This window comes from Chelonoidis abingdonii, chromosome 1 (genome assembly GCF_003597395.2).
Source record: "Chelonoidis abingdonii isolate Lonesome George chromosome 1, CheloAbing_2.0, whole genome shotgun sequence".
Lineage (NCBI taxonomy): Eukaryota > Metazoa > Chordata > Testudines > Testudinidae > Chelonoidis > Chelonoidis abingdonii.
Window position 1 is genome coordinate 270,021,188 of NC_133769.1, and position 18,507 is coordinate 270,039,694.

Sequence of the window (18,507 nt, forward strand, 5' to 3'; positions counted from 1 at the left end):
TAAGATCATTGCTGACCGTGGCTTGGGCCAACCCCGATTCTCGCCTCCCACTTTCAATTTGGCGACAGACTTTGACTTTGCAATTTTGACCTGGGCTGGCCCTGGATTCATCTCTGACCTTCATCCTTGATACTGAATGGTGCACTCTATGCCCACAGGCTGCCCACGAGCCGAATCTGATACATTGTTCAGGTCACCTCCAGACTTTGCCCTTCCACCAATCTCTCAATAGACAGCTAAAGGGCAGGTCCATCTTTCACCTGCATTTCCCAGGTGGCCCAACCCTTTCCCCCCCTGGAACAAGATGCCTGCTTGCAGATGGAGAATCTCACACTACAGGCCCAGTTAGCTCAGACCAGGCCAAAGTGCTGGCTTCCATCCACACTGAAATTGGGAAAATGACCAGCCCAGGTCCAAAAAGGGGGTACCACTCCCAGGCATCACAAGGGCACTAACCCCCCACCTTTGAAGAGAACCCAACCCAAACCCCATGTGGCCTCTCCATACTTACAGGTTTCACTTCAGAGGGATCGAGGTCAGTTCCCCTGCAGTTATCCATGAGCGACTCTGCTGCCGCCAACAATATTATAGACGCAAAGGTAGCCCAGACACTTCATCCAAAACCTTCACCGGACCTGGTAGAAACAATCGATAAGTCACTCCTGTCATTTGGTCCAGTAACTCGGAAAACTGTTCTCTTAGAGGCCAGAGTGGGAGAGTGCCACGAGTTATTGCATTTCAGTATGATCTGTGCTCCACACTTGTAATAGTAGGATTTTATGTTTGTATTTTGTATAATTTAAAATGAAAAATAAAGAATAATAATGTGGCATGCATTTAATGTATTGGTGTATGATTTGACCATATCCCACCAGCCACCCTTTCTGAAAGCAGAAAGGAATGGCCTAATGGGCCACTGGTAGAGATGCATCAGTCAGAATCTGTGTCTGGAGCTGATTTCAAGGCAGTAACAGACCTTTTAGGGTCACCACTTTGTTGTAGGTTTAGCATTTTAAAATAAGTAAAAGAATGCAATAATTGTTTTCTCTTGCACTGCAATTTATTCAAATGCTCTGTGTAAATCAGTTCTGTTTTGTATGTGAATGAAGAATGTGTGTGTTAGAAAATAAGTGTGAAGGCCATCACTGGACCAGATGTTCTAGGGAGGAACCGAGGACAGGCACAAGGGCGCCAGGATATTACAACACATTCCTACTGAAATATCAGAAAAGGGCAGATTGATGACTCTAAAGACTCTTTGTGCTGAAAAGTCTGCCTGCAGCTCCCATGCAAACCAATCTCTCTCCCTTGGGAAGGGAAATTATTACCCAAGGGGAAACGCAGGGCAGTGGGGGCTAGCCAGAAAGAACTTGCCTTGAGTACAGAACTCCTTCTCCCCCAAGAAATACTAGGAGTGCATGACGTTTTTGAGAAAAAAAAGTGGACATCCAGCCCCCACACTGGGACTCTGATTGTCTCATAGATTTGCAGTCTGGGATGAAGGCCCTATATGGACAAATATTCACCATGTCTGAACTAGAGTCAGGAGGACTGGGCCATGTAGCTGAGAAAATCTCAAGAAAGGATTCATCAGTTGATCTGTCTTCCCATTAGGGGCCCCAGTCCTTTTTATACAGAAAAAGGATGGGTTGCTGCACCTCTGTGTGAACCATTAAGCCCTAAATCAGATCAAAATCCACAACCAGGATCCTCTACCATTATCCTGGAATTGCTAGAGTGTGTGCAAATGGCCAGGATCTTCACAAAACTAAACCTTTGGGAAGCTTACAACTTAGTGTATATAAGGGTCGGAGATGAGTGGATGGACCCAGAATGGACACGTTGAATACTTAGTAATGTCATTTGGCTTAACAATGCCCCTACAACTTTCCAATGCTTCACAAATGACGTGTTCAGTATATATTTGATCATCATGTCATCATTTATCTCGATATCCTGGTGTTCTTAGAGAACCAAAGCCAACACTGTTGTCATGTCCAGTCTGTTCTAGGAAGTTCTGTGGAGGCATGAGCTGTATTCCAAACTAGAAAAATGCTTCTTTGACTGGTCTTGCATCAGTTTTTTGGACTACATCATCTTCTGTGGTGGCATTAGGATGAATCACCAAAATATTACAGCAATCCATGATTAGGCAACTCCCCAGAACCCTGTGAATTGCTGGGTGTGATGGGTTAGATGACAGAAACCCCCTTGTGTCTGCCAACTAATGTGCCAAGACTACTTCTGCCCCTCTTTTCTGCCCTGGCAGCTTAGGACTTTGGTGCCCTGCCTGGTTTGAGCCAGACCCACTAGCCTGCTGCAGACCCAGACCCAGGTCTGAATCACGTCCCCTAAAAGCTGTAGGCTTAACTGAAAACAATTTACAGAAGTGTTCCTGTCTTTAACAGTCAGATGTCCAGCTCCCAATGGGGTCCAAACCCCAAATAAATCTGTTTTACCCTGTATAAGGCTTATACACGATAAACTCATAAATTGTTCGCCCTCTATAACACTGATAGAGAGATATGCACAGCTGTTTGCCCCCCACCCTCCCAGGTATTAAGGCATACTCTGGATTAATAAGTAAAAAGTGATTTTATTAAATACAGAAAGTAGGATTTAAGTGGTTACAAGTAGTGACAGACAGAACAAAGTGAATTACCAAGTAAAATAAAATAGAACACACAAGTCTGTGTCTAAGAAACTGAATACAAATAAAACCTCACCAGTTCCAGTAAGCTTCCTTTTACAGACTAGTCCCCTCAAGTCTGGGTGCAGCAATCACTCACACCCCCTGTCATGACTGTCTTTTTTTCCAGTGTACATATATACATTCATAAGCATATTCCATAAAGCCTTATGGGGAACACTGTCAGACTGGGCTTTGCCAGTTTTTATTGCTGGTTTATCACTGACTTCTCTGGAAAAAATAGCTCTCCTAACTTCGCTACTGTGTAAGACTGTCTGGCTCAGTTGGTCATCTGAAGTCCAGCATGCTTTCATTCAGTTCAAATCCACCTTTGTGATGGCCCTCATCCTGGTGCTCCCCAACCCAACTTACTCCTTCATATTGGAGGCTAATGCATCCAGCGTGACCCTTGGAGCAGCACTCTCCCAGAAGCTTGGACCCAGCAAGTCTTGTAACCCTATGCATTTTACTGCTGCAAGCTCATCCCAGCAGGAAGAAATTATGAAATACTAGATGAGGAGCATTCAAAGATTGGTGCTACCACCTCGAGGGGGCTTTGTTCCCTGTACAGGTCTTCACAACCATAAGTACCTCCAGCATCTCAGCAAGACCTGAGCTTTAAACCAAAGGCAGCTAAGGTAGGTCCTGATTCTCTTAGTTTAAGTTAACTGTCATCTACCGATCTGAGCCTTATCACGAAAAGGAGAGTACTACCAGAATGGCAAGGAACCAACCGCTGAGCCACCATTCCTTATCAAACCCAGTAACTTCCTCAAGGCACCAGTTCATCAAGATTAATCTCACTTATTCGGTTCATCTCAAAGGAGGGTTCCTTTGCCTGGGAACAACTTCCTGAGCAGTTGGCTACCCAGATGCACTGCACTGAACACGATGGAGCAACATATTGCAGTGGATGTCTGTATGTCCCTCTGAGGGGGCTGCCACCTCAAGATACTGTCTCTTTGTCATGATGCCTCACTGGCGGGACACTTTGGTTGTCATAAGACTTCCTGCATAACCTCCTGCTTTTTCTAGTAGCTCCACATGCAGGCTGAAATTCTAGCCTGTGTAGATTCATTTGAGCTCTATGCCTGCACCAAGATAACTTGAGCCATGCCCCTTAGTACTTCGATACCCCTGGAAACATCCACAAAGTTTTGGACATCGATTTCAGTAGATATCATTGTGGAACTCCCCAACTCTGATGGTAACACTGTCATCTTGACCGTCATGGACTTTTGGACAAAAATAGCTCACTTTCATCTTCTCAAGCTGCTTACTCTCTGCTGAAGTTACTGGCCAACTCTTGATAAGACATGGTATTCGTCTTCATGGGCTTCTGGACTACATTGGCTCAGACTGAGGTCCACAATTTACCTAGCACTTCTGGCACAAAATCCTGTGACTGCTGGACATCTGCACTTACTATCCTCAGATAGAAAGTCTGAGAGGGTGAACCAGGTACTGGAAGAGTACCTCAGCTGCTTCACTATCATCATAAGAACTGATACAAGCTCTTACCACTTGCCAAATTTTTCTACTACAATGCGGACCACCCCTCAGCAGAACGGAGCCCCTTCTTCCAAATTATGGGTTCCACCTGGCACTATCAGCAGGATCGCTGAACTCAGCTGTCTCCGACTGGGTCCAACAAATCCATTTTGCCTAGGAGGATCTTCAGGACCACCAACAGAATGCAAAGAGAGCCAACTAGTGGTGCCAAGATGCCTTGTCCCTCTCTGTAGACCAGAAAATCTAGCTCACTTTGAACAACCTTCTGTCCAGTAGATCCTCCCACATGCTGATCACTAGTTCCTGGGACCCTTTTGGATATGCCAGCAAGTCAACCCAGTCACTTTCAAATTACATGTTCTCCAATCCCTCAAGATACTCCCATGTTTCACATGTTCCTGCTAAAATCCTATGCTGACAACCCCTTTCCTGGTGAACCCCTCCTCCACCTCTGCCAGTCGAAGACCAGGACCATGAAGAATATGAGGTGCATGCTATCCTTGATTCCAGATACACCCCAGGACACATGTATAATCCCTAATAGACTGGGAAGGACGTGGACTTGAAAAGTACACTTGTGAACCTGCCTTCCAGGTCCACACCCTTGACTTGGTAAGAAAGTTTCATGAGGCTCATTCAGACAAGCCTGGTCCAGTTCCATCCTGAAAAGGAGGGTCCTGAAGAGGGTGGTGATGTAGGAAGCTGTGGGCCTAGAACCAGTGCCAGCAAGGTTCAAGGAAGGTGCCATTTCCTTGTCACCACCATGGGCCCAGGTAAGAAGCTCTGCAAAGTCCTGCAGGCAAAGTCCTACAGGAAGTCCTGCCCTAAGGGACATGAGCAACAGCCCTCTGTGATTCCTTGGTTGGTTGGCACTCCCCATATAAACCAAGAAGCCATTTCTGGGAGTTGCCTGAGTAGCTCAGACCTCTTGTGTTTGTCTGCCTTAGATCCTGCCTCACCACTCCTTGTTGTGACTTGCTTTCATTCCAGACTCCCAGCTCGTGATTTAGGCTTGGTTCCTGATACCTGGTTTACTGTCTTCAGCTTATGACAATTGTTGACCCTGGTGACCTGGCCCAACCCCGATTCTGACCTCACAATTTCAGTTTGGCTATGGACTCTCACTTTGCATTTTTGACCTGGGCTGGCCCCAGATTGAAATGAAGCAATTGCTCAGCTTCTTGAGAAAAGACTATTCTCAGTAACTGCCCAGTCAAGAAACACTTAAGCTAACCATAAACTTTGAGAGGTGCCAATCCACATCTGAGCTTTCCTGGGAATGTAGCTCAGCCTCTAAAGTTCTGAGTCATGCATGGACATGTGACTTGCGCATGTGATTCCAAAACTCCATCTTACAGCTGGATTCTGCATAGGAGAGGGGAAGGGGTTCCCACCCACAAGAGAGAGTCTGTTTAAGCCCCTGGAAACCCCTCCATTTTGACTTTTGCTGGCTCAAGAGGTAGCCTCTCCACCCCTAAAGGATACCTGAAAGAAACTGGAACAGAGGACTGTAACTACAGGGGTGAGAGTGATTGCTACACCCAGACTAGAAGGAGGCTAGTCTGTAAAAGAAGCTTACTGGAATGTCTCTGAGGGTGAGATTTCATCTGTAATCACTTTTTACTGTATTAGGCTTAGACATGCGTGTTTTACTTTATTTTGCTTAGTAATTCACTTAGTTCTGTCTGTTATTACTTGGAACCACTTAAATCCTCCTTTTTGTATTTAATAAACTCACTTTTTACTTATTAATTAACGCAGAGTATATATTAATACCTGGGGGGGGGGAACAGCTATGCATATCTCTCTATCAGTGTTATAGAGGGCGAACAAAAATTGAATGAGTTTACCCTGTATATGTTTTATACAGGATAAAATGGATTTATTTGGGGTTTGGACCCCATTGGGAGTTGGGTATCTGAGTGCTGGAGACAGGAGCACTTCTTAAGCTGTTTTCAGTTAAGCCTGCAGCTTTTGGGGGTCGTAGTTCAGACCTGGGTGGTCTGTGTTTGTAGCACCCTACCATGCATGGCTCAAACCAGGCAGTGTACTGAAATTCCAAGCTGGCAGGGAAAACAGACTCAGAGGTAGTCTAGGCACATCAGGTGGCAGCTCCCAAAGGGTTTCTGTGATCCAACCCATCACACATGCAGTGCATGAAAGCAAGAAAAATAAAGTAATTAAAGCCTCTCTTCACCCAAAGTAGTCACAAAAATGCCTCTGGGAATTAGATTTAAAGAGGAGGACTTTTAGAAGAATCATAAGGAGTAATATACCAAATGGCAGACTAAAACTTATGTTAGGAACATTTCCTGTTTGAATCACACACAGGAACAAATTTTGATGATAAAAATACAAAACTCCTCAAATATTTTGAAGTCTTGTAAGGAGATAAGAAAAGTCAAATGCACAAGAGCCAAGCTTAGCCTATAAAAGGGTAAATAATATAATCTACTATCTCTCTCCCAATAGGCTAATTTTACATAGCAATTTAGCTGGCAACCGTTATTTATTTATATCCCTTTTGACACATATGCAGTCCGAAATGCGTATGAATTTTGTTAACCATTGCTAATTTTTTATCTATCCTTGAGATTTTATACTTATAGATAGCCAGCTCATCAGATCATTACAAACAAACAAATCAGACATTTCAGTTCCATAAAATATATTAATGTTTGGCTGTAATAGATATGTCAGAGATTACAAAGATTGACCTGTTCTGTGGATAGAATATATTACTGAAACTGAAAGGATGGGTGTTAAGGCACTGGACTGAGACTTGGGAGATCTAGGTTCAGTTCTGAGCACTGCCACAGATTTCCGGTGTGACTTTGAGAAAGTCACTTAGTGTCTCTGGCTGGAATTTCTGAAAAACAAGAGTTGGGTGCCTAACTTCTATTGAATTCCAGTGGGAGATGGTTGTCTTATTCCGTTGGTCTCCTTAGAAAAATCTCAGGTTTTCTGCCTCAGCTCCCTATATGTAAAATGGAGATGATAATATTTCCTTCTTTCCCCACCCGTATTGTGGGTCAGGGAGTGGTTCTTACTGTTAATATTATTTATGATTTTTATTGCCATATGTGTTTGCACAATGGGGTTCTCATGTTGGTTGGGGCCTCTAGATAGTACTGTATGACTGCTGTTGTTACTACTGCTGCTAAAGGAAGAGAACTTCAGTCTCCAGGTGCATTAGTCTGACCTTTCCCATGAGCACTAAATTCACTAAAATAAATTGTTTTAAATACAATTATTTTACAGGATTTAAAATATTGACTTTTCATTGCAAAATAACCCACATTAATAATGAATGTTAAACTCAGTAAATATACACATTAAGTGTATGAAAACTGAGTACATCTAACAGCTTGATATTGTATTTTTCACAGAAATGTAACCTGGAATAATTTAGCTATCCCAGATACCCACTGTTCCAGAGAGCTAGAAGAAGGTTACCAGTGTCCAGCAGGATTTAAGTGCATGGACCTTGAAGATCTGGGACTAAGCAGGCAAGAGCTGGGCTACAGTGGCTTTAATGAGATAGGTCTGTCTTACTGGTAAAATCCATTTCAGTATCCATTTAAAAATGTTTATAAAATAAATAGAACGGATGAAAAATAGTTCATGTCTGTGCAGTGAAGATACTAAGTGAAAACAGTATTCTCCTATATGATTACTTCACAAACAACTATATTTATTTTCTTTTAAGTGCTCAAGTCATAATCTATTTTTATAGAGTTTGGCACCCCAAGGTTTAAATAATTTTGTAACAGTATCTTTTTAATGGATGGGCAACCATTCATTATTACAATATGTAAATATAATGATTAACATGTGGGGTTTTTATTATTTGTGATAGATTTTAGATTATTTAATAGTTTCATAATCTGTTTATCTTTCAGACTAAACTTTTGGTGCAGTATTTTTCTGTAGTGTGATTATAGATGGTGCCCAAATACAGCAGTGATGGACATGTTAAAATAATTCATATTTACATAATTTAAGGAGCACTACTAGCTCATGCAGCTAGAAATTAGGCTGGATTAAGTTGCAATCCCAACTCAGATAGTTCACCAGTTATGGAAAAGCTAGTATGACACTGTGACTTTGCACTCCATGTGATTTTATGAAAATATGCTAATAAATGTGAATATAATATAACTGGAATATGCTTCATGCAAAAGGTCTCGTGTAAGGTATCATTACAAAGCTTATATTCTATTGATTGTGGTTATCCTATTTCTATAAATGTATCATTCTTGTATCTGAAATATACAAGAAATATGAAATATAACTCTGAGGTCTTATTGTAATTATGCAAAGTGTGGGCCATTAATGGTGGTTTGGAATCTTGATGGCTCCCATCAACTAGGACAATTGGTTGTAAATGGCTTTGTTTACTTGCAAGCCTTCCTGTGAGTCAGGCCAGGTAGAATGAAGTCTTGGGGTCTCACAGGACATGTGACCATGTCATTTGGTATTGGAATCCATCTTAAACCTGGTGCTTTTTCATTTATAAGGAGGGGTGGGGACCCGGAGAGACAAAAGATTCCCTCCTTGTGCCAAAGCTATATAAGGGATTGGAACAGAACAAAGGAGGTTCCAGTCATGAGAAATCCCCTAGTTACCACCTGAGCTGGTAACAAAGAACTGTACCAGGGGAAAGGATTGGACTCAGACTAGGAAGGAGTGTAGTCTGTGAAAGAAGCTTATTGGAACATCTCTGGGGGTGAGATTTACCTGTACTGAGTTTCTTAAATATATTAGGCTTAGACTTGCGTGTTTTGTTTTATTTTGCTAGGTAACTTACTTTGTTCTGTCTGTTATTACTTGAAACCACTTAAATACTACTTTTTATATTTAATAAAATCACTTTTGTTTATTATTGAACCCAGAGTAAGTAGCACCTGGGGGAGCAAACAGCTCTGCATATCTCTCTATCAGTGTTATAGAGGGCGGACAATTTATGAGTTTACCCTGTATTAGCTTTATACAGAGTAAAACGGACTTATTTGGGTTTTGTATCCCATTGGGAGCTGGGTGTCTGGGTGCAGATACAGGTACCCTTGCTAAGCCGTTTTCAGTTAAGTTTACCACTTTGGAGGTGTGGGTCAGACGCTGGGTCTGTGTTGCAGCAGATTAGCGTATCTGGCTCAACAAGACAGGGTTCTGGAGGCCCAAACTAACAGAGAAAACGGGCTCAGAGGTAGTCTCAGCATATCTGGTGACAGTCCCAAGAGGGTTTCTGTGATGGAATCCATCACAGACATTTCTTAGGCTCCCTAGATTTGGGGGAACCACAGCTAGGGGCATTGCAGCTTCAAAAACCATCTCTGACCAAACATCTTACATATTCTATATGGCACAAACTCCTATAGCTAAGGTTACCCAACTCTATGGCTAAAGTTACCCATTATAAGAACCCATCTTTAGTTGTGTATAATTTTGCCAATTTTTAACCATTTGGGCTGAATTTTTTGGAAATATCTATAACTGGTAACAAGAGTTGTTTAAACTCTTTGTTCCCTTGACTTTCATAGTGATGGTACAAAAATAATAAATAATCATAAATAAAATAAATAACAAAATTCCAGAGTCATTATTAGAAGGCCTTGTGTTATGTAACATTTTAGATAGATAATAGATAAATAAAATAATCACTGATATAGTTTGCAGATTACCCAAAGATTGGGAAAGTGCTAAATAATGAAGACAGGTCTCTGATACAGAATGATCTGGATCACTTAGTAAAGTTGGGCTCAAACTAACAAACTCCATTTTAATTTGGTCAAATGCAAAGTTACACATCTAGTTAGAAGAATCTAGGCCACACTTACAGGGTGGGAGACTGTATACTGGGAAGCTGTGACTTTGCAAGAAACTTGGGGTCCCGGTGGATAACTAGCTCAGCTTGACTCCCAGTTGAAGCTAGACAGATTCAGATTGGAAATAAGGTGGACATTTTTAACAGTGAGGATAATTCATCATCAGAATAATTTACTAGGGTTGAGATGGATTTTCCATCACTGCCAATTTTTAAATCACGATTGGATGTTTTTCTAATAGATATACTCTAGTTCAAATAGAAATTAATTCAGGGAAGTCATATGTTGTACAGGAGGTTAGACAAAATAATGTTGTCCTTTTCTGGGGTTATAACTTCTGACTCTGTGAAGGTTCAGAAAGACTCCTCTAAGAACACAGGTTGGATTAGAGGACTGGTGTCACCTGTGATTGTGTTTGTTAGATTTCTCCCCACAGTTCCCTGCAACTTTATACCCTTCCCCTGTTATAGTCCAGATTCTGCACACTTATTCACATTTTGTAGTACCTTACTCCATGAGAAATCTCTCTGATTTAAATGGGGATATGCATGGTGTGAAATACTACTTAATGTGTAAAATGTGTCACTATATGTGAGGAAGGTCAAAGGAAGAAGCTCTTATATAGAACAATTCCTTTGACCCTACTGTACCCAAAGCAAGCACCCTACTGTACCCGAAGCAATCACTTGTAAGAGTATATGCATTGGAGACCCTTCAGCAGAACTTGCAGCATATAATGCTGCAACTGCTACCATCATCCCCAACTCCAAGAGAGGAGTCAAAAACATTTGCTCCTGTGGCACCCTGCTCTCGCAAGTGCCCCTTCTCTGGCTGATATGTATCTGCAAATCACTCAATCTTGACCAGGGATGGCACCCACCTCTCATAGGCGCCCCCTTTCTGGTTGGTTATGAGGCTGCCTTTCCTTCAGTTCTTACAACTGCCTCTCATGACCCATCCCCAGCCGATGGTTGTTTGGCAGGTCTTTAGTGACTCAGTCCTCTGAGTCACATGCACTGTCCCTCCTTCCAGGGTATACAGTCTCTAGTTTTTTCTCATGGCCCAGGGCCTTAGCCCCAAGGCTTCTTCCCTGGAGGCACTGTGTTCTTTAACAGCCCAACAGGGGCCTATCTTGGTACCCTCAGTTGGTGTCCTTTTGGCAGTCTTCCCTGGACTCAGTCTTCAACCAGGCCAGCAGGGTGCATCACAGTACCCCTGCCTGGTCTGGCTGTGTTCTGGCTCAGTCCCCTGGGCTCAGTCTGCCCACACTGACCTGTCCATGGTCCTGCTGCTCTTCCAACCAGCCAGACACCCAGTTACCCCTCTTTGAGCTCTAGGCAGCAACTGACTGCTCTGCCTCTGCTGCTTCCTTTTATATAGGTATCCAGGCCTCTGATTGGCCAGTCCAACAACCCTTCTGATTGGCTATTTCTCTGCAGCCACTCTAGGTCACATGGAGGACTTTCCTCTGCTCTTTTCTGAGGTGGAGTGACGCAGGCCCATGAGGCCTCCAGCAGGGGGCCTCCGGACCTAGTCCTCCCTGTCACAGTCCCCATATTTCCAGATAAATAAGACTAGTATCATCCGCTCCAAACTCAACTACATCTTATTAATATACCAAGTGGGGATCCTGGGTAATCCTCATTATGGCAAACCAAGAAACCCTTTTAGCTCCTAATAGCTAATTGGTCAAAGCCAGGAAAGTATGGGAGGTAATATAAAGCTGTGAATTCCCTAAGGTTGATTATATTGGGTTATATGCTGAAAAAATATGCTGAAACATAAGAGACTGTGCAATTTACTATAATCTGTCAATAAAAGTGAAGGAAAAAAAGTCAGAGTGCTACATTGCAAGAGCTATTCCTGTAATTGATAAAACTTTTAAAATAACCAAGTTTTTGTTTGAGACTTTTAGAAAATATACTTGAATTATAAAATGCAAATTCCAAACATCTCTAGGCCCCTGATTCTGATTTTTATGCATTTCAGAAGTCCCATTTAACTCAATAAAAGTGTTCATTTCCATAAAATTACTCACATGCATTAGTATTAGTTACAGAGCAGATTGATAAAGTGTCAATTAATGGCTTCAGTAATCTTCCTGCTCTTTTAGGCAAATGCCTTAGTAAATAAATATTTGTTGCAGCATAACCTGAAAGTCAGCAAAGTTTTGTCTGTTTCAGAATGTAGCTGAGAATGAGTTCAAGGTTCTAGGAGCCTTCATGAAAAATACCCTGTCAGAACTGCTGTAATAGAGACATCTGAGCATCTCCAAGGAGCTCAGGTGTTGGCATAAGGCAGAGAGAAAGAGAATCTCTAAGACAATGAGGATCCGAACCTTGTAAGTCGGAACCAACATCCAAAAATGATCTGGAAACCAGGCAAATTCTGTAGCACAGATGTAATATGCTATCTGTGAGAAACACTACTGTGTACGTGGGAAGATGCATTCTCTGCTAGCTGAATTTTTTGGGTAGTTTCTAGGGACATCTTCAGTGGATTATTGCAGTGTGTTCTAATCTGGGTGTGATAAAAGGTATGGGCCACCACAACAAGGGTGTGCATGCAAGTGGAGAGTTTGAGTTCTCCTTGCCAAAAGGAGGAGAGCACTTTTGGATATTGCCACTACTTCACCATCTATAAGCAACTGGCTCTAACAAGATCCTTAGATTATGCACTCTAATAACAGGCAGGGTATATCTCTTCTCTGAGATGGTATGTATCAATGCCTTTCTCTCCTCTGGACATTTCTCTGTGACAATGAGAATTTCTTCCCTTTTACCTGAATTGAGCTTTAGGCAACAATTTATCCTGCTGGGCCCAATTGAGACTTAAGGTACTAGAGAAGCTTAGACTGTATCCTCTGCATCAGAGGAAATGGAGGTATAGATCTGAGTACCAGTAGCTCTGCAGTCCAAACTACTGCACTAAATCCTCTAGCTGTCTTACATGCACATTAAACAAGAATGTGACAGAACAAACACTGTAGTGCCTGCTACAGGAAGACTTGGTGCCATAGAACTATTGCCCAACACTATCCTATTGGTCTTATTGTGAGAGAAAAGACTAGACTCTTCCAATCACTATTCTTTATCTCCACAGACATGTCGACACTGCTGCAATATCAGTAGTATCAAAGATGGCTGATAGAACTTAAAGAATCAGCATAGACACCTTTGTCCAATTGCAGCTAGGAGACCAAAACACCATAGTAGAGGCTCACATTAAATGTATAGCCCAAATAAAAAAAACAATAAGAGGACCAAAAAAAAAAAAATGCCACCATAGCTAAACAGAGTAAAAGAGGCAGTTAGAAGCAAAAAGGCATCCTTTGAAAATTAGAAGTCAAATCCTACTGAGGAAAATAGAAAGGAACATAGATTCTGGGAAGTCGAGTGTAAAAGTATAATTAGGCAGGCCAAAAAAGAATTTTTAAGTACAGCAGAAGCAGGAAGTTTGCCAAAAAATCAGTGCTAATGATGAAAATACCAAAGGAGCGCTCAAGGAAGACAAGGCCACTGAAAAGAACCTAAATGAATTCTTTGCATCAGTCTTACTGAAGAGGATGTGAGGGAAATTCCCACATAGGAGGTATCAATAGAAGGGGTTATGTAACAGATTGATAAATTAAACAGTACTAAGTCACCAGGAACAGATGGTATTCACCCAAAAGTTATGAAGGAACTCAAATATGAATGCAAAACCATTATCTTGGTATATAAGCTATTGCTTAAAACAGCCTCCATACCAGATCACTGGAGGATAGCTAATGTAATGCCACTTGTTTTTAAAAAAGGTTCCTGAGGTGATCCTGACAGTTATAGGTCAGTAAGCCTAACTTTAGTAGCAAGCAAATTGGTTGAAACTGTAGTAAAGAAAAAAATTATCAGACACATAAATGAACATGATTTGTTGGGGAAAAGCAAGGGAAACCATGCCTCCCCAATCTGTTTGAATTCTTTGAGGGGATCTACAAACATGTGGACAAGTGGCTATAGTGTAGTTGGTCTTTCAGAAAGCTTTGGACTCAGTCCTTCACCAAAGGCTCTTAAGTAAACTAAGCAATCATGGGATAAGAGGGAAGGTCCTCTCATGGATTGGTAATAGTTAAAAGATAGGAGACAAAGGGAAGGAATAAATGTCAGTTTTCAGAATGGAGAGAAGTAAATAGTGGGTTCCCCGAGGTATCTGTAGTGGGACCAGTGCTGTTCAACATATTCATAAATGATCTGGAAAAAGGGGTAAACAGTGGAGGTGGCAAAGTTTTCAGATAACTCAATATAATGAAGTCTATAGCTAACTGTGAAGCGTTAGAAAGGGATCTCACTAAACTGGGCGACTGGGCAGCAAAGTGGCAGATGAAATTCAATCTTGAGAAATGTAAAGTAACGAACAATGGAAAACATAATCACAACTATATGTACAAAACTATGGAGTCTATATTAGCTGTTACCACTTAAGAAAGAGATCTTGGAGACATTGTGGATAGTTCTCTGAAAACATCTGCTCAGTGTGCAGTGACAGTCAAAAAAGCTAACATGTTAGGAACTTTTAGAAAAGAGAGAGATTATAAAACAGAAAATACCATAATGCAAATACATGTATTCGTGATATACCCACACTTTGAATACTGCATGAAGTCTTGGTTGCCCCAACTAATAAAGGATATATTGGAATTGGAAAAAGTACAGAGAAGGGCAGCAAAAATCATTAGGGTATGAAACAGCTTCCATCTGAGGACAGATTAAAAAGACTGGGACTGTACAGCTTGGAAAAGAGATGACTAAGTGGGAGATAGGTCCCTAAAATCATCAGTGGTGTGGAGAAAGTGAATAATAAGGAAGTGTTATTTACCCCTTTACATAATATAAGAACCAGATGTTGCCCTGGTTAACAGGCAACAGGTTTAAAACAAATGGAAGGAAGTATTTCTTCACACAACACACAGTGAACTTGTGAAACTCATTGGCAGGGGATGTTGAGAAGGCTTCTAGCCAAGATGGTCAGGGACTCACCCCATGCTCTGGATGTCCCTAAGACTGTGTCAGAAGGTGGGAGCAGATGACAGGGGATGGATCACTCAGCAGTTACCCTGTTCTGTTCATTCTGTTTGAGGCATCTGGCATGAGCCACTGTCAAAAGACAAGATACTGGGCTAGATGAACCATTGGTCTGACCCAGGATGCCGTTTTTTATATTCTTATGTTCAAAATTGTCTCTGTCCAAGAGCCATCTTATAGAAAGATGTCTAAGGAAAACTGAGGATATCAGGTAATGTTCAGAACTATTTTGGTAGAATCTCCTTAATAAGCTTCCCCTAATCAGGAATGTTAGAAATAGGGCAATAACTGACAAGCTTAGCAATATTTTATAATGCTCCAATTGATGATGCACCTTATATGTCTACATGTAACTAAATTATTTGGTAGACTTTTTTGTGCAGCTATAGTATTTTATTTTATAAAAGCAATGATATTTTATCTGAAGATATTATTATAGAACTTGTCCTATTCATTCCTGAAATGTGTCATTATAACAATCATATGAGCATAGCAATCTAACAGCTGCCATATAATTAGTGCTACTTCATTTATGGTAAATCAGTGCAAGTCATATTTGATTTTGATCATTTCAATTACAAATTTTAAAAATAGAAAAGTGAGATTTCTAGCAAGTTTGCTACAGAGTAAGGACAACATTCTACGCTGTCATAAGTGGATGCAATACTGTTGAAGTTAATAGATTTCCCAGCTTGCACCAGGGATGAATTTGGTGCAGAAAGGGCATATTGTGGGGAGCGTACACTATATTTGTGCATAGTAGAAGGTCCTTTACTTTTGGGCCTTATCCTGCTTCCATTGCAGTACATAGATTTGACATGAATGGGAGCAAGACTGGATCTGTACATAAACTAAGCTTTTGCATTTACCAAGGGATTTTATTTTAATAAGCACATAACTCTGTTTTCCAGTTTTGTTCTGTTTTTAAATGAAGTACAATACATACCAGTCCTAGAACTCTTCTCTGCTGTTTTCTGCTGTGCTCTTGTATTCTGGTCAGCATTGTCCTCTGCACCATCTTGAAGGGCTTGTCTTGCCTGGGGCAAGAGGAAGCCTTACTATGCAGGTGCTGTCCAAGTACAGTACAGAAGTTAAACTTTCTTATTTAAAAATAAAAAAAGCTGTTTGAGAAGGAATCATCTTAGTGTTATATGTTTGTACAGTGTCTAACAGAATGGGGTCCTAGTCCATGGGCCCCAAGGCACCACCACAATACAAATAATAATAATATCCTGTATTGCTCTTAACATAATTGGGAAGATAATGTGAACCAAGTGTATAGTATTATCTTTCTAAACCTCTAGGCCCCTCAAGTGCCTCTGCTACCCTTCAAAGCTTTCCCAGTTTGGAAACATAGTGACATTGACAAAACTGGTCAGTTTCGCTGCTGCTGTTGGGGAAATCTGGAAAAAAATAAAACTGTCAAGAGCCACGTCAGTTTCACTCTGTGGCAGTTTGGGGAAGGTATGAGCAGTGGTAGCAGAGCAATAGGAATAGGCTAGCGAAGACCCCCAGGTCCATAATTGTCTTAGCAGCCAGGAGGTTCTGGAGTGGGAGGGATAGTAGCAGCAGAGAGAATAAATAACCTTAACTCTTTGTTGGCGAGCAGCTTCATATTTAACAACTTCCATTAACAGCAGGGTCAAAGTCAAATGCTTAGTAGAAATCCAGGCACTGTCCCCTCTCCCAGCAGCTGGGCAGAGAGATTGACTGCCTAAGTGGGTGTTGCTCTTGAACAGAGAAGAATGCCCATTCATCTTAGATGTGTCCTTTATCTATTAGTGTGTGTGTTAATTTTTTCAAACACTGTCCATGAAGGGGTCAGTGGGAGTGAGTGAAAGGATGTGAATGAATGAGTGGGTTCATAAATGTGGCTAGCACAGCTCCTCACTATTGACCATGCCTCAATGGTACAATCGACCACTTCTGTTTCTCAGTCTAAGCTGATTTTGATTTGGGTTCCTATATGAGAAAGGTTGACATCTCCTATATTGAATCATTCTTCAGAAATGACCTCACTGGAAGTGTCAGGTGCATTCATATGTGGTCTCTATCACTTATTTCTTATTTTTACTCTCTTGTCCTTGGTTCATTCTCTGGTCTTATTAACACCAGCAGAGTGCAACAAATATTATGATAGTTTCATGAATTGTAAAAACACAGTGGACTAAATGTTCAGAACAATGTCCTGGTACGTGGGTAAGCCCCAGTTATTATCTGTCTAAGTATATGATTGCATATGCATCTACTTTAACATTTTCAACAGTCATAACTAAAGAACACAAAGACTACTGTGAAACTAAATAGGAGCACAGAAATAAATGGGCAGGTTGAGGGTTATAACCATTCAACTATATTTTCAACATAATTACTTGTCTGAATGTACATCTCAATTTAGTCTGTATAGTTTTATATGTAAGTAATCATGATTCATTTCTACACATCACAGCACAGTTAAAAAGATGCATTTTTTTAGTGGGTGTTTAGTTGCAGTATTGGGTTTATTTTGTAATTTGCTTACCTCCAAAGTTACTGGTGACTTCTGGAGGCATAGTACAATATTAGATAGAGCACCAATTATCTGATCCTGCATGGACTTTTTCCGCAGCACATGCCCTTTTTACATTCAGATATTGATAACATCTGGCTAGTAACCATCAAATATGCTGTGTGGACACATTCCTGTAATTAATCTACAGATGTGCATTTGCTACATTTCAGTTCACCATTTAAAATAAGAAGTACAGCCACAAATACACTCAGAAGCAAAGGAAAAGACAAACAGAACACAAAAAGACACAGAGACAACCAAACAGTCAGCACCCATGAAAACAAATTGGTCTGGTTATCCTTCAAATATCTTTCTGCTGCAGCAACTTTCATCTTTCACAACACCCACTGTTTCCCGCTAAGCCTTCAAATCCCTTCTCTATCCAAGTCAAGCAAGCTAAATGTCAGCGGTCAAAGTTTGACATGACAGTGTGATATATTCGTATGGACACACATACCCGTCAACCTCAAAAACTGACAAATATCCTGTGGTATTTGCTTAGGGTTTTTTCCCCATGAAAGATCTTTATAAAGTGAAATGCAAGTGACCTAAATCTACCCACTATCATCATGTAGTTCTGCAAGATGCTGTTCTCCCAAGACCAATGGCCCATTAAATAATAACTAAATTTGACACCAACTTTTAAAAAATTGTTATTTACCAACAGTTATTTCCTCTTCAGAATATAGGCCAAACTTTGCTATTGCAGTGGTAAACGGTTGCCAAATGGAGAGTTTTCAGTGGCAACCAGTGTATCTTCAAAGCCAAGTACAAATATTAACTAATAAACCCCAACTGCCATGCCAGGCCAATAAATACTATAACCCATCCTTTGCCCATTAATGTGCCAGTGAGATCATTACACTATTA

General features: G+C 41.1%; 1 protein-coding gene across 3 annotated transcripts in view; it reads left to right on the forward strand.

Annotated features, from left to right (window-relative positions):
• The window catches only part of NALCN (sodium leak channel, non-selective), a 387,480-nt gene that overhangs the window by 68,487 nt on the left and 300,486 nt on the right, over positions 1-18,507 (forward strand). For all 3 annotated transcript variants that reach the window (XM_032771366.2, XM_032771357.2, XM_032771375.2), the window contains one exon: positions 7,591-7,745. In XM_032771366.2, coding sequence (XP_032627257.1) covers positions 7,591-7,745 — 155 coding nt within the window. The remainder of the gene's footprint in view (positions 1-7,590; positions 7,746-18,507) is intronic.